Source organism: Amblyraja radiata, chromosome 5 (genome assembly GCF_010909765.2).
Source record: "Amblyraja radiata isolate CabotCenter1 chromosome 5, sAmbRad1.1.pri, whole genome shotgun sequence".
Classification (NCBI taxonomy): domain Eukaryota; kingdom Metazoa; phylum Chordata; class Chondrichthyes; order Rajiformes; family Rajidae; genus Amblyraja; species Amblyraja radiata.
The window spans coordinates 21,305,853-21,332,995 of NC_045960.1; the positions used below are offsets into that span (position 1 = coordinate 21,305,853).

Below are 27,143 nucleotides of genomic sequence, written 5' to 3' on the forward strand. Positions count from 1 at the left end.
TAGTAAGCTTCTTTGGGTATGTGAAAAAAAAGACCAAAGTTGAACCCTTGAAGACCGAAAAAGGTGAATTTATTATGAGGAACAAGGAAATGGCAGATGAGTTGAACAGGTACTTTGGATCTGTCTTCACTAAGGAGGACACAAACAATCTTCCTGATATAGTAGTGGCCAGAGGATCTGGGGTGATGAAGGAACTGAAGGAAGTCCACATTAGGCAGGAAATGGTGTTGGATAGACTGATGGGACTGAAGGCTGATAGATCCCCAGGGCCTGATGGCCTGCATCCCAGGGTACTTAAGGATGTGGCTCTAGAAATCGTGGATGCATTGGTGATAATTTTCCAATGTTCTATAGACTCAGGAACAGTTCCTGTGGATTGGAGGGTAGCTAATGTTATCCCACTTTTTAAGAAAGGCGGAAGAGAGAAAACAGGGAATTATAGACCAGTTAGCCTGACATCAGTGGTGGGGAAGATGCTGGAGTCAATTATAAAAGATGAGATAGCCGAACATTTGGATAGCAGTAACAGGATCGGTCCGAGTCAGCATGGATTTACGAAGGGGAAATCATGCTTGACTAATCTTCTGGAATGTTTTGAAGATGTGACTAGGAAAATGGACAAGGGAGAGCCAGTGGATATAGTGTACCTGGACTTTCAGAAAGCATTTGATAAGGTCCCACATAGGAGATTAGTGGGCAAAATTAGGGCACATGGTATTGGGGGTAGAGTATTGACATGGATAGAAAATTGGTTGGCAGACAGGAAACAAAGAGTAGGGATTAACAGGTCCCTTTCAGAATGGCAGGCAGAGTGCTGACATGGATAAAAAATTGGTTGTAGGTAAATGTGACCCCAAAAAAAAATGTGAGGTTATCCACGTTGGTAGCAAAAACAGGAAGGCGGATTACTATCTAAATGGCGTCAAGTTGGGAAAATGGGAAGTACAACAGGATCTGGGGGTCCTTGTTCTATGAAAGTAAGCATGCAGTGAAGAAAGCAAATGGCATGTTGGCCTTTATAACAAGATGAATCGAATATAGGAGCAAATAGGTCCTTCTGCAGTTGTACAGAGCCCTAGTGAGACCACACCTGGAGTATTGTGTGCAGTTTTGGTCCCCTAATTTGAGGAAGGACATTCTTGCTATTGAGGGAGTGCAGCGCAGGTTTACAAGGTTAATTCCCGGGATGGCGGGACTGTCATATGCTGAGAATGGAGCAGCTGGGCTTGCACACTCTGGAGTTTAGAAGGATGAGAGGAGATCTCTTTGAAACATATAAGATTGTTAAAGGTTTGGACACCCTAGAGGCAGGAAACATGTTCCCGATGTTGGAGGAGTCCAGAACCAGGGGCCACAGTTTAGAATAAGGGGTAAGCCATTTAGAACGGAGACGAGGAAACACTTTTTCTCACAGAGAGTGGTGAGTCTGTGGAATTCTCTGCCTCAGAGGGCGGTGGAGGCAGGTTCTCTGGATGCTTTCAAGAGAGTGCTAGATAGGGCTCAAAATAGCGGAGTCAGGTGATATGGGGAGAAGGCAGGAACGGAGTACCGATTGGGGATGATCAGCCATGATCACATTGAATGGCGGTGCTGGCTCGAAGGGCCGAATGGCCTACTCCTGCACCTATTGTCTATTCACACAAAGGAAATGGTTATTGAAGACTTTCTAGGGTGCAATAGGAATTATTTGGGGCAGTGTCCCAGACCCAACCAACCTCAGGTACTTCATCAATAGGGACATTCATTGATGATTGCACCTTCTTCAATTTCATTCACAACTCCTCAGCAAATAAAGCGGCCTATGTCTGCAAGCAGGATGATCTGGACAAGGTTGAAGCATGAGCTGATGTGAAAAATAAAATAAACACTTGCAATAAAGTGCCAAGCAATGACCATCTACAGCAAGGGAGAATGTTACCCTTGGGATTCAGTCATTATCATTACGAAGTGCCACACCATTAACATTCAGGTTGCCAGAATGTTGTGCCTTCCTTGCATAAGTTCTCCACCAAATCACAGACCATTCCCTTATCTTCATAGATAATGCCATACTGGGAGTACCTTTACCAGAAGGACTACAGCAGTTTGAGAGGCAGATTACCACCAATTTCTCATGGGTAATTAGTGTTGGATAATAAGTGCTAATTAAAATGTGCGAACATTTATATATCAACTCTGTCAAAATCCCTCACATTCCAAAGAAAAACTCATGAAGCTACAACGGATGAGTACATTTTACAGTTGAGTGCATAACTACAGAGTTCCTTCCTTTGTACGGAAAACTATGTGTGAGCTGGTGTATTGAGTAATGCAGACAAAAATGTTCATTACATAATACTTTTCTGTATGCTAGTTTCATTTTATTCTTAAAACAACAAGGAGCTACTACTCAGCCCAATAGATTCATGCCAGTTGCCAGGAGAGCAATTCAGGTTGTTCCATTTCACCCTCTACCTATTTCACAAGATCCCTTCAATTTGCTTGCTCTAACACTCCCCTTTAATTATTTTTGCTATTAGCTACACTAAGGAGTCATCCATAATAGCAAATTAACTAATCAGCACATCCTTGGATTATGGGAGGAAACTGCAACACCCAGCAGACCCGATGCAGCCACAAATAAAATACAGACAGAACCTAAGGGAAGTTCAAACCCAGGTCCCTGGAGTTATGAGAGCAGCAATAACCACTGAGCCACTATTCCATCCAATAGATTTCTGACCTATAATTGGACTGCATCTTACTAGGCTCATCATTCTGCACATTAAATGATAATTTCTGAATTTGAAACCCCTCCTACCTCCCTCGACCAACCATATCATTCATCACATAACAGATTGCTCAATCCCATCACTCCTCTAATTCAGAATTGCTGGGCAACATCTTTTCAAGCAGAAGAATCTTTGCAGGTCAGGTAACATCTGTGGAGGGAAATGGAGACAACATTTCCAGTTGGGAAAATAGACACAAAATGCTGGAGTAACTTAGCGGGACAGGCAGACTGAAGAAGGGTCTCGACCCCAAACGTCACCTGTTCCTTCTCTCAGATGCTGCCTTTCCTGCTGAGTTACTCCAGCATTTTGTCTATCTTTGATTTAAACCAGCATCTGCAGTTCTTTCATACACATTTCTGGTTGGGATCTCCCTCCAGACTATTGTCTGTCCATTTCACTGCCTGACCTACTGAGTTCCTCCAGCACTTTGTTTTTTGCTTAAGGTTCCAATATCTACAGTCCCTTGTGTCTGCAGGGGAATCTTCACTCATTCAACGAGACACAACATTCAAATATTTTTCATCTCCCTCCCTTATGATACTTTCAGAAGCCATCTCCTTGACCAACATTTTAATCATTCTCCTATTCTCTCCTTCATTGATTCTTCACCAGATTTTATTCCAATTATTCTCTGAAGTGAAATATTAACTGAAGTGGAATGTCTTGTGGTAATGTTATAGGTCACTAGGAGATCCCCAACACTTCTTTTAAACTCCAATGAATATAGGCCCACTCTCCTCGTGTGTCAATTCTACCACCCCAGGAATCAATGTTTAAGAAGGAACTGCAGATGCTGGAAAATCGAAGGTAGACAAAAATGCTGGAGAAACTCAGCAGGTGAGGCAGCATCTATGCAGCGACTGAAGAAGGGTCTCGACCCTAAACGTCGCCTATTTCCTTCGCTCCATAGATGCTGCCTTACCCGTTGAGTTTCTCCAGCATTTTTGTCTACCCCAGGAATCAAGCTCGTCAACCTTCATTACACAGTATAGCATGAACTGGGCAAGACATAAGGAGACAAAATGTCTCACCAAGGTCTTGCACAAGTGTCGGACATTGCCCAGTCCATCACATGTATTGACCTGCCCACCAAAGGGATCCAAAAGGTAATTTTATAATTATAGACCCACACCACTCTGGCCATGCTTCCATCTTGCTGCTGCCATGGGTAGTACAGGAGACCGAGAACCATTACCTACAGTTTCACTATTAGCTTCTTCCTATCAAACATCAGGCTCATGAACCACACTGAACAACCCTACCTCAGCATCAACCCTACCTCAGCATCAATCTACTCTGGACTTTGTTTAGATTGCACCACATACTTTGATTTGCACTATCATAGTCTGGCTGCCTAGTATTACTGATAATTATTTGTTTTATTGAATATTGGGTATGTGTTGTGTCATTGCATGAATGTAGCTGCAGAGCTGCAGCAAGTAGGAATGTCATTGTTCTGTTCACAGTATATATGATAATTGAACACTCTTGACATTCCCTTACATAGAAATCAAGTTGATAATTTCATGCCCTGTGCTCTTTTCACATGTAAAGACCAGGAAATGCATGCATTTGAATTTGTTCCAAATAGGCTTAGAACAATTAATTGTGTGTAAATGAGTATTTTGATATTCTCTCAAAGAGGGCGTTTTAGATTCTTTTTCACCCACCCCCAGTCTAACATCAGGGTTAAAAACTCCAACTCTAATTGCTGTTCTCTTCATAGTAATCATTTCATAAACTATAATCTACAATTAGACCTCTGCTGCAGAAAAACAAAAGGAATATAACAGGTTTTAAATTGCAAAATGCATTGGCAATCATCTTTCTAGGTAATGTGAAATGTGCAAAGCTCATTATAGTAAAATCTGGTGTAGAAACCTTTATGATTCTTTTCGACCCATAAAATATTATTTCCCTTAAAGGAAAATTAAAATTGCTTTCACAAAAAAAAATATCACAGGAACGTGAAATGCTTAAAATCACACTTGGGAAATACCTTCAAATGTGACAACAGATAAATTCATTACAGATTTAAGATTTAAAGGTGTGAAATAATTAGCATTCCATTAGCAAATTGGAATTCCCAAATTTAAAAACTGAAAGAACAATTATATGCTAACTCCAAAGAGAATACCTATCAGAGCTAACAGTACAGCTATCAGTGTGACATGTGAAATATGCAAAGTCAGACCAAACATCCAAAAGCATCTTAATTATTCAGCCATCCTGGTCTGAGCATAACCCTGATTTACATATAAAATCTGCTAACACTTAGTTATGCTTTCGCCAGGTTTCAATTACATTAGATTCACTCTGCATCACAATTTGTACATGGATAATTTTCATTATACCAGTTTTCAAGTAGCCAACTCAAAGGAACAAATCAAGCCAACAACCACAGAGAAGACTGGTGGAGAGTGGAAGGGAAATCAACTTTACTGATTGATGCAGGCTTGCATTACGACATGTGTAAGAAGGAACTGCAGATGCTAATTTAAACCAAAGATAGACACAAAAAGCTGGAGTAACTCAGCAGGACAGGTAACATCTCTGGAGAGAAGGAATGGGTGGCGTTACAGGTTGAGACCCTTCGTCTGAAGAAGGGTCGAGACCCGAAACGTCACCTGTTCCTTCTCTCCAGAGATGCTGCCTGTCCCACTGAGTTACTCCAGCCTTTTGTGTCTATCTTTTGCATTACGACATGACTGGGAGAGCAAACTGCTTCATCCACTGCAGGAAGCACCCACTGAAAAGTATGTTGAAACATAACAGCTCTCACAGCACAGGTCGCCAAAGATATTAAAATACCTCATGGAGTTTTAATTTCCCATGCTTGCTCTTACAAGTGGAATGTGCCCTTTGTGCAATGCAACTGAAATGGTGCTCCTCAAACATCGTGAGCACGATCAACTTTTGACATCCCAGCCACTCTCACCAAATCCTCAATTTTGCTCCCTCCCCCCACCCCCCCCCCCAAGATAAATCCTCAATGTTTTCCAATATATTTATGTCTGTGTGGCAGCACCCGGTGGCAAGCCACGGGCAGAGCGAACCCTCGGCTCTGGAGGGAGGGGTTAAGTGTCTCGGTGTGGGAGTCGCAGGTCACGGAGTGAACCCTAGCAAAAGCCAGTTCGGCCTCCGGCCATCGACTTTCTGGGCCACCGGGTGACGTGGCACGGAGCAGCGCCTCTACCGGACAGGGTTGAGGCAATTCGCCAGTTCCCGCGGCCTTCCACAGTACGGGGCCTCGAGGAATTTGCGGGTATGGTGGAATTCACCACCGACATTCAACACATCGCCGGTAAATGTAACCTGGTTGCGGACACCTTGTCCTGCCCGGCGATTGTAGCAGTTCTCAACCTGGCCCCCGGAATAGACTACTCCACCTTGGCTGCGGTGCAGCTGGCGGACGAGGAGATGCCGGCGTACCACACCGCGATCTCTGGTTTGGTGCTTGAGGAAGTGCCATTGGGTCCCTCAGGTGCGCCTTGCATCCTGTGCAACGTGTCCACAGGCCAGCCGCGGCACATTGTTCCGGCGGCCTGGCGCTGTCGCATTTTTGATGTAATCCATGGGCTGGCCCACCCGTTTATCCAGGCCACCTCTGCCATGGTGGCCGCGAGGTTTATATGGCATGGGCTGTGGAAGCAAGTCGGTCGCTGGGCCTGGGCGTGCATTCCTAGCCAAACTTGGAAGGTACATCGACACGTCCGGCCGCCGGTTGAAGGTTTCGCAGTGCCATGCCGGCGGCTTGACCACGTGCACATCGTGGGGCCGCTGCCTCCGTCCCGGGGTGTTTCGCACCTGCTGACGGTGGTGGACCGTTTTACGCGGTGGCCGGAGACCATCCCGCTCATGCACTCTTCCGCCCAAACGTACGCTCATGGCAACTTGGATTGCCCGCTTCGGGTTTCCACTGGACATTACTTCCGGCCGGGGTGCCCAGTTCACTTCTGAACTGAGGTGCGCAATGGCTCGCCTGCTGGGGATGCAGCTCCACCATTCAACAGCGTACCCACCCCAGTCGAATGTGTTGATGGAGCGCTTCCACCGCCATCTGAAGGCCGCCCTGAAGACTCGCCTCACGGGCCCCGAGTGGATGGACGAGTTGCCATGGGTCCTGTTGGGAATTCGGACTGCCCCGAAGGAGAATTTGTCATCGTCTTCAGCGGAATTAGTTTATGGTTTATTAGTTTATTAGTTTATGGCGTTCCGCTCACCGTCCCCGGGGAGTTTGTCCTGGCCGCTGATGGGTCCCGGAAACCACCGTCATCTGTGGTGGTGCGCTTGCGGGAGAGGGTTGGTGCCCTGTCTCCCGTCCTGACGTCTCGTCATGGGGTGGCACCTTTCCATGTGCCACTGGTGCTGGTGGACTGTCCGTACGTCTTTCTGCGCCGCGACGGCCACAGGTCGCCCTTGCAGCGCCTTTATGAAGGTCCCTTTCGGGTGCTGCAGCACAGGCCCACAACATTTTTTTTGGACATGGGTGGGCCGACAAGAAACTGTGTCTGTGGCTCGATTAAAGACAGCTCATTTGGACGAGCCACCTAGTAGTACAGGTGGCTCAACGTCCCCGTCGCGGGCATCCGCCGTCCCCGGTTCCCTTGAATTCTTCTGGACCGGGCAGGTCCCCTCTGCGTGGGGACATATGTACGCGATCTGGCCGCCTCACTCGGCGTCCCATCCGTTTCGGTGCCTCTGGTTCTGGGGGGCCATGTGGCGGCACCTGGTGGCAAGCCACGGGCAGAGCGAACCCTCAGCTCTGGAGGGACGAGTTAAGTGTCTCAGACTGATGAAGGGTTTCGACCCGAAACGTTGCCTAATTCCTTCGCTCCATAAATGCTGCCTCACCCGCTGAGTTTCTCCAGCATTTTTGTCTACCTTCAATTTTCCAGCATCTGCAGTTCCTTCTTAAACAAAATGTATTCAAGTTGCTCACCTACTCCAACAGCAGCTGTTATCCACAACTTCTACCACCAAGGACAGGGCAGCAAGGTTCAAAATAACACCACCTGCTGCAAATTCCCCTCCAAATCGCACAGCAGAGAATATTATATATAAAACAAATATATTACATATTAAATTTATAATTGCAAGGTCTTAAATACCAGAATGTATTCACCAATAGCACTGTGGGAGACTTTAAGCATAAGTACTTAAAACTCAAAGCATTTGGGGTAGTAAAATGGAGATGAGCAGTAAATATGAATCTTGCAAATAGCTTCTAAATCTCATACATTTAAAAAAAATCATAAATCAATTGTCAATTACTTAATAAGTGTATTTATTTGACAAGTACGGAAAAAAAACAAAACAAAAGAAAAACAAAGGCAACTGCAAAAAGATGAATCTACATTAATTCAATACAAAATTAGTTTAAAATTACAATTTGAGTTTTGAAAGGCATCAAGCTGGAGTCATACAGCATGGAGAAGACCTTTGGCCTAATTTGAAGCCCAAAATGCTTCATCTATGTAAATTCTAGTTGCTCTAATTTGGCCAATATCGGTCAATCTTTCCTATCCATGTACCTGACCAAATGTTGTTAATGTCTTTTAAATGCTATTGTACCTGCCTCAACTGCTTCCTCTGGCAGTTCCTTCCATATACCCACCACATTTCAGAAATCTTGCATTCACATTTGGAATAGTTTCAGAAATCTTGTATTCACATTTCCTTTGGCTCAGTGAGCTGGAGCACCCTGTGCTTAAGGCAATCTGAAATTTCAGTTAAAAAAACCCAGTGCCTTTAAACTTATTGCCAACTGGCTGCAATGCGTGACATGAAGCCGAGGCAGGCTGCAAGCACAAATCTGATGGATGCGCAAACATATAGTGTAGATGACCATTAACACCATATGATCAACAACTGCCAAAATATTTCTTAATGTAACTTACTGGTGAGACTGATATGTCATTTTCCCAAAGGAATAAGTTGGAACTCATTCTAACATTTTTCAACTGATCTTATTTAAACTATTTCAATCCAAAACCAGATACATATGGTTTAATGAGACTTACATGAATGTATTCTAATTATTTAGATGTGGGAGCCTCAATGCCCTTGAGAAAGTAATGAGCTTCTCTCTTGAACCACTCTACTCCTTGTATTAATGGTCCCAAATGAGTAATTTATTGGTTAAGTATGTTCTCGATTAATATCAAGAGCATCCTGGGACAATGGGACCGACAATCATTGGCTGAATATATTTTGGCCTTTGCTTTGTGAATGGGATATATGTATGGACAGCCTTGACAGGTTTGCATATGCAACTGGTGTAGCTCCCTGCATGTCCGACTGCACTCCTTATTAAACCAGTTGGAAAATGTTTTTTATTGTTTACACTATCCATGTCTCTCATAATTGAATATACATCTATCAGATCTCCCCTCAGTCTCCAATACTCCAGAGAAAACAATCCAAATTTGTCCAATCTCTCATTATAACCAATATTCTCTAATCCATGTAGTATTCTGGTAAACCTCTTCTGCATCCTCTCCAACCCCCCCCCCCCCCCCCCCAAACCCTTCTGTAATGAGACCAGGACTGCATACAATACTCCAATTGAAGACTCAAACGTAACATAAAGCTGCAACATATTACCCTGACATTTATAATCAATGCCATGACCTATGAAGGCAAGTATACCGTATGCCTTCACCACACAATCAATTTGTGTTGCCACTTTAAGGGAGTTTTGGCATAGACCCTAAAATCCCTCCAAACATCAATGCTGCTAAGGGTCTTGCCATTAACTATATACTTTCCCTTACATTCGGTCTCCCAAAATGTAACACTTCATACTTGCTCAGATTAAACTCTATGTGCCATTTCTCCAGCTGATCTATATCCCGCTTGACAATCTTCCTCACTGTCCACAACTCAACCAATTAAGATGTCGCCTAACCAGCCTTTCACATTTACGTCCAAGTCAATTATATCCATTCCAAACATCATCATCTTTCATAAACAGTCTTCATACCCTGTTCACGTGGTTGTGATGAAGCAGACGGCTCTGCTATTCCTTCGATACGAACCGTGGAGATGCACTTAAAATTGCTTGCTATTGCCAAATGCCAAGAATAATGTGAAAGGGAATGTCAAGGAATTCCACATGAAAGGAGAGGAACAGAAAGAACAACCTCAGTAACTCACTATGGCAACTTATCAAGAAAATATTAGAGCCAAGGTTTAGAAATACACCTGATCACATTTTTTTTCCATGGGAAACATACCAGAAATAGAAAATCTAACCATAACTCCATCAAAATTCCACACAGCAAACATCCCAGCTTTAAGCAAATCAAATGTGTTTCAGATTGTTGAAATCATAAGGTGATACTGCAGTCTAACATCTATCAAATTATTAGGATTAATTTGCTGCTAGATTAGTTGATGAGTTGTGAAAATTTCAGCAGTTGTTCCCTGCAGTAAATATGCTTTCCCTGAAAAATAAGTATCAGAAATGCTGAAAACAGACTCACCTAATTCTTCACGGCAATACTCTCCATATCAGTAACATAGCTGATTTCGTTAATTTTTTTTTAATATATAGCTCCAGATTTTATCAGTTCACATTCATGTTTATCAGCATCCACTCAAAACTCTGATTTCAGCTGGTTTCAAATCCATGTATTTCCTCTAATTTGACGTTGCCTAAAGCAGTACTTTTATAGCATAAACCATTCCACAGAAGTATCACTTGATATAAAACACTCCTAATACAGTTTCTGATTTCAGAATTACTTAACTGCTTTGTCTTTCCCACTTTAGCCCTTTCACCCAACCCCAGAGGAAGTCGCAATCCCAGTGATAAAGCATCACCTTAGAAATAAATTATCTCTCAAGCCTATCTGAATGCATTTCCCATGAGTACACATTCACAACTGACCAACTTCCAAAGAAAACTAGCGAGCAATAGTAAATATTTAATGACAAAACTATTTTGAGTTGTTATATGTCTCCAACCATAGGAAGAATAGGGATCGGTTTTAAAAAACACAATACACATTCAAACATGACATGGTAAAATGTTTCCAACTGTAAGTGAAAATTTAAAAAAACTACTGAAAATGTTGGAAGCATCTTTGGCAAGAAGTCTGTAACAGTGCTGACACTCGGGTTCAAACAACCCACCCAACCTTTAACATGGGGACTCCAATCACGGCAGGTCTTCAAAAGTGTCAACAGTTCACCATCTCCATAGTAAGAGGATTTTTCAAGGCTAATGAAATCCAACAACAGACATCAATTGATGGTGAGTAGAGGTGGGGAGATAAAGCTGGGTGCCAGGACATATGTAGATGATTGTATTCTTTCCATTCACCATCTGTTCTTTATAAGCATGACATTACATCTCTCGCCTTCCCCCCTCAGACTAACAATACTTTTGATTCAAGGAGGAATAAGGTTTATAATTTATTAACTCCTGGATTTCCTGTTCATTCTCAAATAAATATTTCATCTCGTTCAGTTGTTGATATTGTGAGGAATAGCCATAGACTGCAGGTTGATATCGTGTTAATAAAATGGGCTGAGGAATGGCAGATGGAGTTTAATCCTGATAAATGAGGTGATATGTTTTGGCCATGCATATGGCCATGCATATGGGATACTTGCCTTCATTTGTCACTGAATACAAGATTGGGCATATTATGCTCCAGCTTTATAAAATATTGGTCAGACCTCAGCTGCAGTGCTGCATATCGTTCTGGACACCTCATTATAGGAAAGAGGTGATAGCGCTGGATAGTGAACAGGAGATTCACCAGGATAGGCAACTTGGATGGCATGCACAGTTTTTAAGAAGATAACCGGACCTGCTGAACTTAGATGCAGGGACATGACTAACAAAATGTGAGAAGTTTAAAAGGAATCCCGAGTAGCAAATGTTATGTCTTATTGATAAATCAGGCAGAGGAGTGTGCCTAAAAGTTGTTGCTTTCAGGGTCTGGAACCAACAGGAATAAATGCCACGTTACTATTTAAAATAGACTGACCACCACTTAAGTGGAACACAAACATTTTCTCAAAAGACAAATGCACATTTCATGAAAAAATTAATACTAGTAATGCATCACTTGTCAACATGTCAATGGCAGTAAAAAAAGTGCACAGCTATCTTTTAGTAGCAAATAACCTTTAAGTCTCGCATGATGCATCAATCTACCTTCACAATCTCACATTTTTCCAATTCAAGAGTGTTTAAATTGCCATGTCTCAATAATTAAATAATGAAATTCTTACCTGCAACAGTCCTGTAAATACACAACTCATAGATAACATAATAAACAAAAAATGTCAATAAATCCAAAACCCCAATGTTAGTGCAAAAAAGCCCAAAGTCCTTAGTGCAATCAATACAGTTAATAGGTTAGTTCGTGTTTTGTAGTTCAAGAGCCTAATGGTTGTTGGGATAAATCTGCTCTTGAGCCTGGAGGTCATAGTTTTCAGACTCCTACACATTCTTTCCGATAGTGGGAGTAAAATGAGTGCATGGCCAGGGTGGTGTGGGTCTTTGATGATGCCTGCTATCTTTTTGAGGCATTGCCACCTATACATGTCTTCGATGGTGAGAGCAGTATCCGTGAATTGATCTCCGCATTTATAAAATTTAGCAATTTAACACAACTAATTAAAGGAGTTCACAATCACATTACAACCATATGAAATTACCAATCGCCAGAGAAATATTCCACTCACATACCTCCATTAAATGAACAAAATTATCCTAAAACAAATCAAGTTATGGAGTCTTTGGAATGCTCCTATAAAATTTCATGAGAGGTTCATCCCTCAAATGCTGATAAATTGGTCTTCTGCTGATGTTCCATTATTATAAGACATCAGAAGATGGTGCAAGCTTAGATCAGTGGTCGCAAGGGAGCTACTTCTCAACCAAGTCAAAAAAGTTGTCTCGGAACCTCTTCGTAATGTAAGTGCACAAGCAAACAAAGCGATCAAGTACAGTACTAAATTAGTGCTGCATCGTCAAGAGTGGAAACCATTAGATCCTAAACTGAAATCCGTTTTGCCTGTTCATATAGACATGAAAGAAGCTTTGATACTATTTCAACATAGGGAACTTCACCCAGTGCCCTGACCAGGAATTATCCTTCAAGCACCACCACCAAAAACATTCACTTCTGCTGCTGCTAAGTACAGTTTGTTTGTTATAGAAAGATCGCTTACAGAGCTAAGAAATTATTTCTAAAGTAATTGTTCTTAAAAGAAAGGCTCGAAGAAAAACATTCTCAGATGGCTTTAATCTATTACAAGGGAAGGGTAGTATGAACTGTATGGTTTAACAAAAGAAATGGCTGAGGGACACAACTTCATTTTATTCTGACTTGTTGATTGATAATTCTATATCAATATGGCTCAGGATTTTGGAATGTACCCATATAACAACGTTCAACAGCTACTTAAAATTACATGCATCTGTTGAAATACCAGAATAGGATGAAGAATAGGATATAGAATCACAGCAGCAATAGAGACACACCGAGGAATTCATAGTCAGCAACCTCCGAGAACTACCATACGACATGAACACACTGGATTGAATGGTGTCTTCGTTTGCCATAAATCTCCATGGTTTCAGTGTATTTAGATGCTAGAATCAAACTAGCCAACATGTTTATGCAAAGGCTGGACTACACGTCTTCCCACCCTGCCCCCTGTAAAGACTCCATCCCCTACTCCCAATTCTTCCGCCTACGCCGCATCTGTTCCCAGGATGAGACATTTCATACCAGGGCATCGGAAATGTCCTAGTTCTTCAGGGAACGGGGATTCCCCTCCGCCACCATAGATGAGGCTCACACCAGGGTCTCATCCATACCCCGTAACACTGCTCTCTCTCCCCATCCCCGCACACGCAACAAGGGCAGAGTCCCTCTGGTCCTCACCTTTCACCCCACCAGCCGGCAAATACAACACATAATCCTCCGCCATTTCCGCCACCTCCAACGTGACCCCACCACTCGCCACATCTTCCCATCTCCCCCCATGTCTGCCTTCCGCAAAGACCGCTCCCTCCGCAACTCCCTCATCAATTCTTCCCTTCCCTCCCGCACCACCCCCTCCCCGGGCACTTTCCGTTGCAACCGCAAGAAATGCAACACCTGTCCCTTCACCTCCCCCCTCGACTCCATTCAAGGTCCCAAGCAGTCGTTCCAGGTGCGACAAAGGTTCACCTGTATCTCCTCCAACCTCATCTACTGCATCCGCTGCTCTAGATGTCAGCTGATTTACATCAGTGAGACCAAGCGTAGGTTGGGCGGTCGTTTCGCCGAACACCTCCGCTCAGTTCGCAATAACCTACCTGACCTCCCGGTGGCTCAGCACTTCAACTCCCCCTCCCATTCCCAATCCGACCTCTCTGTCCTGGGTCTCCTCCATTGCCAGAGTGAGCAACAGCGGAAATTGGAGGAACAGCACCTCATATTCCGTCTGGGGACCTTGCGTCCTTATGGCATTAACATTGAATTCTCCCAATTTGGCTAGCCCTTGCTGTCTCCTCCCCTTCCTTAACCCTCTAGCTGTCTCCTCCCACCCTCCCATCCGCCCGCCCTCGGGCTCCTCCTCGTCCTTCCCTTTTCCTTCTTTCTTTCCCCCCATCAGTCTGAAGAAGGGTTTCGGCCCGAAACGTCGCCTATTTCCTTCGCTCCATAGATGCTGCTGCACCCGCTGAGTTTCCCCAGCAATTTTGTGTACCTTCGATATTCCAGCATCTGCAGTTCCCTTTTGAACACATGTTTATGCAAAGGGCAGCATTCTAGAGCATACATAATAAATAACATTTCAATACTGAAATAACAGAAAACACCACGCCAAAGTTTGCTTTCAGCTTTTTGGTATTGGTTTATTATTATCATGTTTATCAAAATTCAATGGAAAAGCGTTGTTTTGCACGTTATCCAGGAAAATCATACCATATACGAGTACATCAGGTAGTGCAGAAGAGAGGGGGAAAAAAGGGCAGAATATAGTGTGGCAGCTACAGAGCAAATGTAGATGTTTTAAACGTACAAGGGCTGCAAGATTAGGAAATTTGTCCCTAGTATACGAGTCTGAAATTGAAACGTCATCTATTCTGATCATCTCTGCTGCCTGATCCGTTGAGTTACTCCAGCATTTTTGTGTCTATCTGCAGTGTAAACAAGCATTTGCAGTTCCTTCCTACACATAGAGGTCTGTTCAAGAGACTGATAACAGCAGGAAGGAAGCTGTTCCTGGATGTGGTGATACATCTTTTGCATATTCTGCCTGACGAAAGAGGGGGGGGGGGGGGGGGGGCAGAGTAAACAGAGGGTGTGAGTGGTCCTTGGTCCTTGGCTGCTTTCCCAAGGCAGTGTGAAGCAAAGATCTTAGAGCGGAGCTCTAATATCTTTGGTGTGAAGTATAGATAGAGTTGATGGGAGGGGGAGGTGGTTTGTGTGATGGACTGGGCTGCATTCACAACTCTGAATTACATTACTTCATCCCCCATAGAGTGTATATTGGGGAAGACGCTCAGGCTATCATGCAAATTAAAAATACCATTTATCAGCAACATCATGTGAAAAGAAACCTACAGTATTTCAGTTAAATCACGTGCTTAGGGTTTTTCCCTCATGTGAAATAAATGTGACAGCAATTTAAAAGTATTATACTGGCTTTAAAGCACTGTGGAACATTCTTGGGCATGAATAGTACAAAGTAAATACAAAAGTATTTATTCTGAAGCTTTCACCCAGATTTACCAAATAAAAATTCTCATAAATCCAATCTACCAGACAGCAGAAATAAACTACATTTTGAAGTTGAAATATTAAAATATTCAAAGCAAACTCCCACATCATTTCCTTGTTACACACTGCAGCTTTTGTGTTGAGCACAGCTGACGCACCTTCCATGGAAAACAATGGAAGTTGGAAACTGCAGGAAAATGCCACTAGCTCCAGGCAGGAAATTCTCAGAGTTTTTCAGTGACATCATATCAAATTTAAGCATCTCTCAGACCATAAATCAACCAGCCCAACGAAAAACAGAACTTAAAACATCAACTATAGCTAATTTAATAAAACAGGAAACTGTTATAAAGACACCAATCAGACAAATTTCCAGACTTTAGATAGAATTTGAAAGGAACTTGCTACACCAGTTAAAACCACAGTTCTAACCACTGTCCTCTCTCCCCATAGAATCATTAACTGCAGACTATGGGTACAGATCAAAAACAGCCAGGAACCTATTTCCATAACTCGCAAAAACGCTTTAGAAATTACCCTCACAAAAAGAAAACAAAATTAGATTTATTTTTTGAAAAAACTCTTCCAAATATAAATAATGTGAGAAACAGAGTATGGAATTTAACAAACAGTTTTAAACATTGAAAACAAATTAGAACGGTATGTTGATTCCAGTAGGGTGTCAGGCCATATGACTTGGTATATTTGTGATTATTCTCAATCAGCAATTTAACAATCACTGCAGTATTACTCAATCCTGCTAACTCATAATTCTGATGTCAAAAATCTTAAATGCCCCGTATATAACATGGGTGTGTTCCAGGAGGGGCAAACAACTGAATAAAGGGCAGCAGAAACACCACATTGCCTCCTATCTGCAATACACATGAAATAAAAACACTTTTGTCTTACTTAAAATATCAAAATACCATATAATTTGCAACAGCACATCTGGACACAAGAAAAATTATTTTATCCATCCTATAATTATGGCTTAGCTGGTGTTTGAGAGGCCGATCAGCAAATTCCCACTGACAGAGATCCTATCACCCCACCACTTGCAATGTACATCCTCTCCCACATTCAAGAGGCTAAAATACCACTGGCAGGCACATTACTAACTTTAGCAGCAAAGATTTTAAAAGAAGAGCTAACTGCCATAGAAACATAGAAATTAGGTGCAGGAGTAGGCCATTCGGCCCTTCGAGCCTGCACCGCCATTCAATATGATCATGGCTGATCATCCAACTCAGTATCCCGTACCTGCCTTCTCTCCATACCCTCTGATCCCCTTAGCCACAAGGGCCACATCTAACTCCCTCTTAAATATAGCCAATGAACTGGCCTCGACTACCCTCTGTGGCAGGGAGTTCCAGAGATTCACCACTCTCTGTGTGAAAAAAGTTCTTCTCATCTCGGTTTTAAAGGATTTCCCCCTTATCCTTAAGCTGTGACCCCTTGTCCTGGACTTCCCCAACATCGGGAGCAATCTTCCTGCATCTAGCCTGTCCAACCCCTTAAGAATTTTGTACGTTTCTATAAGATCCCCTCTCAATCTCCTAAATTCTAGAGAGTATAAACCAAGTCTATCCAGTCTTTCTTCATAAGACAGTCCTGACATCCCAGGAATCAGTCTGGTGAACCTTCTCTGCACTCCCTCTATGGCAATAATGTCCTTCCTCAGATTTGGAGACCAAAACTGTACGCAATACTCCAGGTGTGGTCTCACCAAGACCCTGTACAACTGCAGTAGAACCTCCCTGCTCCTATACTCAAATCCTTTTGCTATGAAAGCTAACATACCATTCGCTTTCTTCACTGCCTGCTGCACCTGCATGCCCACTTTCAATGACTGGTGTACCATGACACCCAGGTCTCGCTGCATCTCCCCTTTTCCTAGTCGGCCACCATTTAGATAATAGTCTGCTTTCCTGTTTTTGCCACCAAAATGGATAACCTCACATTTATCCACATTATACTGCATCTGCCAAACATTTGCCCACACACCCAGCCTATCCAAGTCACCTTGCAGTCTCCTAGCATCCTCCTCACAGCTAACACTGCCCCCCAGCCCCCCAGCTTAGTGTCATCCGCAAACTTGGAGATATTGCCTTCAATTCCCTCATCCAGATCATTAATATATATTGTAAATAGCTGGGGTCCCAGCACTGAGCCTTGCGGTGCCCCACTAGTCACTGCCTGCCATTGTGAAAAGGACCCATCTTTGGCATCAATTCCCTAAGATTTGACAGAACATTTACTTCAATAATATGGACAGCAAAGGTACACCTCAATGTTTACACTGCACATGAAGTGTTTAAATCCCTTGTAAAATTACTCATCTCTATTTTCTCTAGAAAAGGCACTTCACTACATATTTACGTGGATACTGTCCATGAAAGGATGCATAGAAAGTGATTACTGAGAACGCATCTGCAGTTTTGCTCATCTGAAAATATCACCTGTAATAGTGATTGAATTCCTCAGTAAAAACACTTAAAATGATCTGACTACTTGAGCATCACACATTCATAGGACTGTATATCCAGTGGTAAATTATATTATAATTGCATCTCGAGCACCCACTGCTAATCTGTATTAAGTGTTGACTGCAATGATATAAAAGCTTTGCAGAGAAGCTGAAATGCAGTTTAAAAAAAAAAATGAAATATCCAACCACAAAGGGAGTATATTAATTAATGCCATGTGAACACCACGATGAAACCTAGTTTCAAATACATTTGCCACTGATCCTGGGGAGGGAGATATGACAAGTGAAGGGACATTTGATCTTGTCACTGCACTTCACGACTGACAGAGACTAACTAATATTATCATAAGATTAGAATTGAAATTTGACTTCAATCACATGATTTTACATTAAAGATTGTACAATGTGAGGAATTAATTCTCCTGAATATATAGTCAATCTTCAATGAGTGATGATTTTCTTTTCCAACCAGAACTATCATAAATGCATCAATCTAATTTGGATATTAATTTTGTCATAGCACATGTAGAAGTTAATCTAAAATAAAATAATCTGATCATCACAAACATTACAGCTTGCATTGAAATTTTATTAGTGCTATAAATTCATCAAGGCACCAAACCTATTTTTGCTCAATTGTTTCCAAGGTTTCACAGCATAACAATAATAAAACACTGAGGACATTATGACAAAGTATGACATGAACATATTCACTGCACATTTTATCTGCAAGATTCCTAACCAAATCCCTTGTCATGTTAGAGGAATCGTAGAATCGTTTCATTCTGAAACACAGCTCCAGCTGTCAGAGCGAACTATTAAGTGGTGTTGTCATATTAAGTGGACCTATATAAGGATGAAGGCAACACTCCAAAGCCAATCTTAATGTCATACAAAAAAGGCAAGTTCATAATCCTATACACAAGGCTAGAAAATAATTAAACAACATTTCCTCGTTGTTGCATTTGGGGGGGGGGGGGGGGGGGAGATAGCAGACACGATTTAGCCAAATGCCATTCTTTTTGTTACAATATACTCTTAAATGTCGCTCCCTCAGAAACCAGATTCTCTATGATTTGGAAAAGGCCCCATGTTGATACCCAACCATTACAACATAGCAAACACTTAGACATGCTTCCGTTCCATTCTTATTCCATTAACTCAAAATATAACCTCTAAATCAATTACTAGGAATCCAAAACAAATAAATATCCGAAAGAACTGCAATCTGAGCACATGTTAAGAGCAGATCTGTCTTTTCCATTTCTCTTTATTACATTTAATGTGTAAAAAATTATTTTCTAACTACAGATTATGCCACCCCACCATCCTGACACAAGCACTTCTATCAAAATCACATTGTGTAAGCTAATGATATGAAAATAACCCCCTCCCCCCACAACTTAAGTATAAAGCAAGAAGTGAACCCGCACCACCTGCTCCACTGTTCAATATCACAACAGATCCTCAACCTTGTCCAATTTCCTTCGTAACACACGGATTCTCTTGGATCATTAGATCCCAGACTTAAATCTTTACAACAAATTAACACTCATGGCCTTTGCCGGATCATAGGTTTAAGGTGAAAGGGAAAAGATTTAATAGAAACCCGAGGGGAAACTTTTTCACTCAGACTGTGGTAGTATATGGAACGAGCTGCCAGAGGAGGTAGTCGAGGCAGGTACTATAATAACATTTACATTTGGACATGTATATGGATAGGAGGGATATGGGCCAAACGCAGGCAAATGGAATGAGCTACTCGGAGGTAGTCGAGGCAGGTACCATATCAACATAGAAAATACATTTAGACAGGAGGGATCTGGGCCAAACGGGACTAGCTTAGCTGGGGCAAGTTGGTCGACATGGATGAGTTGAGTCTGTTTCCGTACTTCTCGCCATCGCAGACCCTCACAATGACCCCGTGACCCTGATCCATGCTGTCAGATGTCACAGGAGGTTCATCTCCAGCTGCTAACCGGGACGGAACGGCAAGCAGGCTGAGGCGTCGTCTCCGGGACTCACCCCACTCCAAGAAGTCGGAGATGTTCTTCTCCCTCCTGAGCGGCGAGTTGGCACACTCGTCGTACAGGCAGACGATGATGTCGAGCAGGGTCTCTAGGCTAACGGCCAGGCCGCTCCTTCGCGGCCCGTCCAGCAGCAGCTTCTCCAGCCTCTTCAGACGCACCTCGGCCGACATCTTGGCCGGCCGGCTGCTCGCCGCCTCCAGCGCCCGGGGTACAGGGGGGGACGGTCGGGCCGTCTCCTCAGCCCTGCTCCGGGGGGGGATGGGGATGTGGGGAGAAGAGTCCGCAGCTCGGTTACTCCTTGATTTCTAACCGGCCGGCGCCTCCACTATTTCCAGGCAGCCACTGTCCCGCTGGGAGCCAGCTTCGCCGCCGGTGAAGACATCCGCAGGGCCCGGCCAGTAGCCCAGCCGGCGTGTTCACAGCCCGGCTCCGGCCTCGGCCACTCGCCCCGGACTCGGGTGACCTGCTGCAGCCTCCTCCTCCGCCGCCGCTCAATCTCATTCAACCCTTCCAGAGACAGCGAGCTTCAGCATCCCCCTCCCCGCCACCATGGCCCGCACACACACGGCGACATCTGCCCGGCGTGTTATTGTTTGCTCCGGGTATGATCGTCCACTTCCCTTCCCCTCCCCTCTTCTTCCTATTTTTTCTTCTCCCTCTTCGGTTGAAGCTGTTAACAATTAAGCACTGGCGGCACTGCTCCCCTTTGCACGGGTGTGTGTGTTTGGGTGGGGAGAGATTTTAAAAGGACTGAAGCCGACTGCCTCTTAGACGAGATGCTCCACCGCCCACTCCCCGCTCCGTCCTGCCCACCCGCCGGTCGGCTCCAACATGGCGGCCGCTCCCTGCGGACGGACCAAGACTGACGGACGGACAGCGGGCGGGGGGGGAGGGGCAGCGCGGCCCACAGCACGCCGGGATGCTGGAGGACCGCGGGTTGGGGGGTTGGTTGGGATTGGGAGGAACACGGGTGGGAGTTGGGATTGGGAGGACCGCGGGTTGGGAGTTGGGAGGACCGCCCGGGACACGACCTCTGGCGGGGATGAGGTACTGAGTGGACACGTGTGTCGGAAGAAACTGGGATATTCAATCTTGTGTAGGAAAGAACTCAACGACCTCCTCTGGCACTTTGTTCCATAAACCTTCGCCTTCGTTCCATTCGGCCCAGTTCCATAAAAACCATTCCCATCTATGTACCTGTCCAAATATCTGGTAAATGTTGTTATAGTACCTCCTCTGGCAGCTCGTTCCATATACTCAGTGAAAAAGTTGCCCCTCAGGTTCCATATTGTCCCTTTCACCTTATTGCCAATCATTTGGCATTGTTTACCCTCAAAGGCCATGGTTTACACTGAAAATAGACACAAAAGGCTGGAGTAACTCCGCAGGACAGGCAGCATCTCTGGAGAGAAGGAATGGGTGATATTTCGGGTCAAGACCCCTCTTCAGACTGAGAGTCAGAGATATGGAAGGGTAAGGTGTGAAGACAACAGATCACAGCAGACATTGACAAGGAAATGCAGAACCTTTTCACCTAGCCTACAGCTAACAATGGATCGTTTCATCGATCGTCGTTACCTTTTTGCAAATCTTTCATTTATGTGTTCTGTGTCTCTATATCACCGCCTATATCTCGTTTCCCTCTCCCCTGAGGTATACAAACAGTAACATTAATCAGAAGGACACTGGACTTGTTTCCTCTTCGGGGCATTTTAGAGTCGAGAGGCGGGGTTACGTCAACTACATCTTTCCATTGGGAAGCCCCCTGTGGGTGTTTTCCTGCAAAAGAGGGCGGTAGTTTGAATGGAGATTGGCATGTTTTTAGATGTGGGCAGCTGTCGGGTGACTGTCCTCCAGCGGGGGAGGGGGAGGGCGGGATGCTGGAGGACCAGCGAGACCGGGCGCGGAGCACTAAACAGCGACGGCGGCTGTTGCTACGCTGCAGCGCTGGATTGAAATTGAGAATGAAAAGCATGAATCAATGAGCCATTATCCCCGCCCCGGCCCGCTCCCTTCCACTCAAGGGCATTTGCCCTGGTATGTTTGCAAGTATCGCACGCAGTCAGCAGGGATATGTAATAAATGGACGTGATGACACCAGTGAGGACACGGAGTGCTGGAGTAACACAGCGGGTCAGGCTGCATCCCTGGAGAACATGCTCCACAGGACTGCTTTAAATTAGCATTGCAAAGCAATAATTAATGGTCAGCGCCCGGCAAGTCGAGAATTGCCGCCTTCTGCTGTTATTTATTTTGCTAACGTTCCGGTTTTAGCCAGCTGGTGTCACCTTGAGACGCGAAACCTTTCAATGCAGAGCATATGTCTACGCCAGTCTCTGGAGCGGATGCACAATAATGCTGAGTTTTATATTCGACACTTGGATAACATGCAAAATACAGCTTACGCAGTACCTTGGTAAACATGACAATAATAAACCTAAATCTTCGCTCTGCCCAACACATTGTCAACTCGTGAACGTAACCTGTCCATGCTGTCTGACCCGCTGTTACTCCCGCACTTTGTGGGGGTGTTTTTGTAAACCAGCATCTGCAGTTCCTTGTGTCTGTTCTCCTGGCTTAGTAATTAATTGTGTCTTTGGGATTGGAGTTAAAGAGGATGTTTAGAAAAAAATCAGCCATTTTATTCTTAGTCATAGTTATATAACACAGAAACAAACCCTTTGGCCCAACTTGTCCACGCCGACCCGATCATCTACGCTAATCCAATTTTCCTGCGTTTGGTCCATATTCCTATAAACCTTTCCTTTCCACGTACCTGTCCAAAAGTCATTTAAAGGTTGTTATTGTACATGCCTCAACTACCTCCTCTGGCAGCTCGTCCCATACACCCACTATGTAAAAAAAGATTGCCCCTCAGGTTCCTATTAAGTCTTTCTTGGCTTCCATACTCTGGGTAAAAGATTGTATATTCACCCTATCTATTCCCTTCATGATTTTATACACCTCTATAAGATCATCCCTCAAGTATCCTGCGCTCCAATGAATTAAAGCAAGTATGGAATGCTTCACAGAATTACGTATCATAATTGCACATCTTTCTTTGTGGAATAACCTTTTATGGCTGTTGTTAAACTTTAATCTACCTTCACCTTCCTCACAGTTGACTTCATGAAATATTCTGAACATTGGCAGCAACACTAGGAGCTGATAATGCAATTGAGGCTCTAATACATTCTCCCAGGGGCTTGAGAGTTGTGATGACGTAGCCCTTTAATGGACAAGTCAAAGAGTCATACATCACTGATCCAAGCCCTTCGGCCCAACTTGTCCATGCCAACCAATAATGCCCATCTTCACTAGTCCCACCTGCCTGCGCTTGGTCCATATCCCTCAAGACCTTTCATATCCATGTACTTCTTCTTCTTGTGTATGGCGTGCACAGCCGAAGGTTGTAGGACAACTTGTTCTATTTGATTTTACTTGATTGTGCACACCAGGTTGATTGCATTTGTTGAAACAGGGCGGACCACGTGAAGGTTCCAATCTCCCACCCCATATCCATGTACCTGTCCAAATGTCTCTTTTAAATGTTGCTCTGGATCTCCATTTCTCCCTTCACTTATTCCCCATACATTTCCTTATGACACAGAAAAAGGCTATTTGGCCCATCAAGCCTTTGACTGCTAACAGCTCAATCCATGACGAATTGACCTGCGAGCAGGCCCCCTGACTACTTTTCCTGGAATCTATTCTCCCCACATTCTCGTCAACTTCCCCCAGGTTCTACCTGTCCCCACACTCTACGGGCAATTTACAGCAGCAAACTAACCCACCAACTCTGCACATCTTTGGGATAGATATAGATAGATATAGATAGATATGCCATTTATTGTCACTATACATGTACAATGAGATTAAAAGCAGCTCGTACTCAGTGCATACATATAATTTAGTACAAAAAACAAGAAACAGAAAACAAAACAGGGGGGGGGGGGATAGGTGCACAATTCTGCAGCGCTATATACATATCTATAAAGGCAAAATGGTGAAGGATGAATAGGTAGTATTCTTAGGCAGATGTTTAAAAGTTATATTAAAATATTAAAAATTATTTAAAAAAATATTAAAAATTACAGTTACAATACACATTACAGTTCCAAATTTCAGTACGTGGATAGAATAGATGGAAGTCCGGGTGTTGGGCTGTGAAGTCAGTGCATGTGTGAGTTAAGAGTAGTTATGACTTTCGGAAAACAACTGTTCCTGAGTCTATTTGTCCTAGTTTTGATGCACCTATAGCGCTTTCCAGAGGGCAGCAGGTCGAACAGGAAGGAAACAAACACTGTCACAGGGAGAACATGCAAACTCCACATAGACAGTGCTGGAGGTCAGGATTGAACCCGGGTCTCTGGCGTTGTGAGGCAGCGGTTATTCCTACTGCGTCACAGCGCCTCCCCAGTGTATTGATTAACCAACGTAAAGGTATGACACCAAATGACAGCAAATGTGGGCTGTGGGAGCCAGGCCAGGTCCTTGCTGATGTAGATTGGCCTTTTGTTGCCTTGATAATGGTAGAACAAGGGGAATATTGAGCATTTAAAGGGATAGTCAGGAAACACTACCAAAGGCAATTGCCCACCATCGTGAAATGGGTACTGACATCCCCACCATCGAAGGAATCTACAGGAGGCGCTCTCAGAAAGGCAGCCAACATCATCAAAGATCTACACCACCCTGGCCACACTCTCATCTCACTACTACTATCAGGAAGAAGGCACAGGAGCCCTGAAAACTGTGAGCTCCAGGTTCAAGAACAGCTTCTTGCCTGCAACCATCAAGCTCTTGCACACTGCACCAACAACACTAACCATGACTGCACCAAGCAAAAATTAATAGATTGTGCAGGAAGGAACTGCAGATGTTGGTTTAAACCGAAGATAGACACAAGAAGCTGGAACAGGCTGGGACAGGCAGCATCTCTGGAGAGAAGAAATGGGTGACGTTTCGGGTTGGGTCTTAAAAAGGGTCTCGACCCAAAACATCACCCATTCCTTCTCTCCAGAGATGTTGCCTGGCCCGCTGAGTTACTCCAGCTTTTTGTGTCTATCAATAGATTCTTGATTCATAAGGGCATCAAAGGTTACAGGCAAATGGCTTGGGTTGAGAGGAAAAAATAGATCAGTCATGATTGAATGATGGAGTAGTCGATGGGCTGAATGGACAAATTCTGTTCCCATGTCTTTTGTACCTCAGCAACTATGATCTATTCTGGACTTTAGTGTTACACTATGGACTTTAGTTTTGCATTATTATGATCTAGTTAACTAGATAATTTACTACATTTTGGCAGTCGCAAGAACGACAACTGAGTTTTCAAACTAATTTTTATTGAGAAAATCACTTCTCAGTTTGCAGGCTCTCACGACACGTCTGGCCACAACGGTGGTCAGCACTGAACTAACGCACGAAAGCAAAACCGCGCGAAAACAAGCAGCCCCTCCCGAGTCACGTGGCCACGGCTTCCGAACGCCGGGTTCGATACCTGCGTGCGCCAGCAGGCGCCGCTACATGGCCCCCCCCAGAATCCGCAGTACGGAAACGCACGGATAACCAGGTGGTTCGACCGGAACGCGTAGTCCGAGGTCGCGGGGCGAGCGTAACAGTAGGGGCCGGCAAAACAGAACCAGAGGGACGCGAAAAACGCGAACGAGGGACAGGCGTAACAGAGGGGACCGAAGAAACATAACCGGGGGTAACAGGTGCAGAGGGCGGCAAAACGGCCGGTGGACGTCCTCTACGCCGCAGAGTGGCCACTGTCACCGGGCTATCCTCGTTGACATGTGCTGGCTTAAGGCGGCTCACGGAGACGAACTCCTCCTTGCCACCCATGTCCAACGTAAACGTCAAGGTACCTGTCATCAACACCGTGTACGGACCTTCGTACGGTGAGCATCCCTACGAAGGAAAACATAAGCACAATCCCATAACATAGTAGGCACATGCACCGCAGACGAACCATGCCGGGAAGTGCGAACTGGGACCAAAGCGCACGCCCGCTCGCGAAGGTCAGCTAACACCGCCAAAGCCGGGATCTCCTGATCCCGGGGGAGGGGCAGAAAATCCCCAGGTACTCGCAAAACCGAGTTGTAAACCAGCTCGGCCGAGCCGAGCTTTCAACGCCGACTTGAGGTGCCTGTGGAAACGCTCAACCAAACCGTTGGACTTTGGTTGATATGTGGTGGTCTGGTGCAGCTTTGCGCCATACAGCTGCGTCATACCACTCCACAGGGAGGACGTGAACTGGGCCCCTCGATCAGTAGTGATATCGGAAGGAACCCCGAAACGAGCGATCCAGTGCCAGACGATGGCCCGCGCGCAAGCCTCAGCGGAGGTATCCGTTAACGGTATCGCCTCCGCCCACCTGGTAAACCTGTCCACGATAGTCAGTAGGTGAGTAACCCCGCGCGAACACGACAAGGGACCCACCAGGTCGACATGGATGTGCAGGAACCTGCTGTCCGGGACAGCGAAATCCTGCACGGGCGGGCGCCCATGTCTCTGTACCTTGGAAGTCTGGCATGGGATGCAAGAAGGGCCCATGTTGCGACCTGCTTCCGCAACCCATGCCAGACGAACTTGGTGCAACCAAGGCAGAGGTGGCGCGAATGGACGGGTGCGCTAGGCTGTGGATAGTGTCGAAAATCCGACGCCTCCATGCAACCGGGACAATAGGACAGGCTTTGCCCGTGGAGACATCGCAAAGGACCCACACGCCGGCGGCGCCGCAGGGCACCTTAGCCAGCTTGAGTCCTGATTCAGCATTGCGGTAAACCTCCATGCCGGCATCTGCCTGTTGGGCAGCGGCCAGCTCCTCATAATCCACGCCTAGACTTAGTGCTTCCGGACGGGACAGCGCGCCAGCCACAACGTTCAGCTTCCCCGCCACATGCCGAATATCAGATGTGAATTCGGAAATGTAGGCGAGGTGCCTCTGTTGCCTGGCAGACCAGGGATCAGACACTTTGGTCAAAGCGAACGTGAGTGGCTTGTGGTCCGTGAATGCGGAGAACGCGCGCCCCTCCAGGAAGTAACGGAAAGGGCGGATCGCTAGGTAGAGCGCGAGGAGTTCCCGGTCGAAAGCGCTATACTT

At 44.8% G+C, this 27,143-nt stretch overlaps 1 protein-coding gene across 7 annotated transcripts in view; it reads right to left on the reverse strand.

The window, feature by feature from the left end:
* The window catches only part of cdc42bpa (CDC42 binding protein kinase alpha), a 301,642-nt gene extending 280,740 nt beyond the window's left edge, over positions 1-20,902 (reverse strand). For all 7 annotated transcript variants that reach the window (XM_033020707.1, XM_033020706.1, XM_033020708.1 and 4 more), the window contains exon 1: positions 20,028-20,902. In XM_033020707.1, coding sequence (XP_032876598.1) covers positions 20,028-20,202 — 175 coding nt within the window. In that variant the 5' untranslated portion in view covers positions 20,203-20,902. The remainder of the gene's footprint in view (positions 1-20,027) is intronic.
* Positions 20,903-27,143: the final 6,241 nt, after the last annotated feature.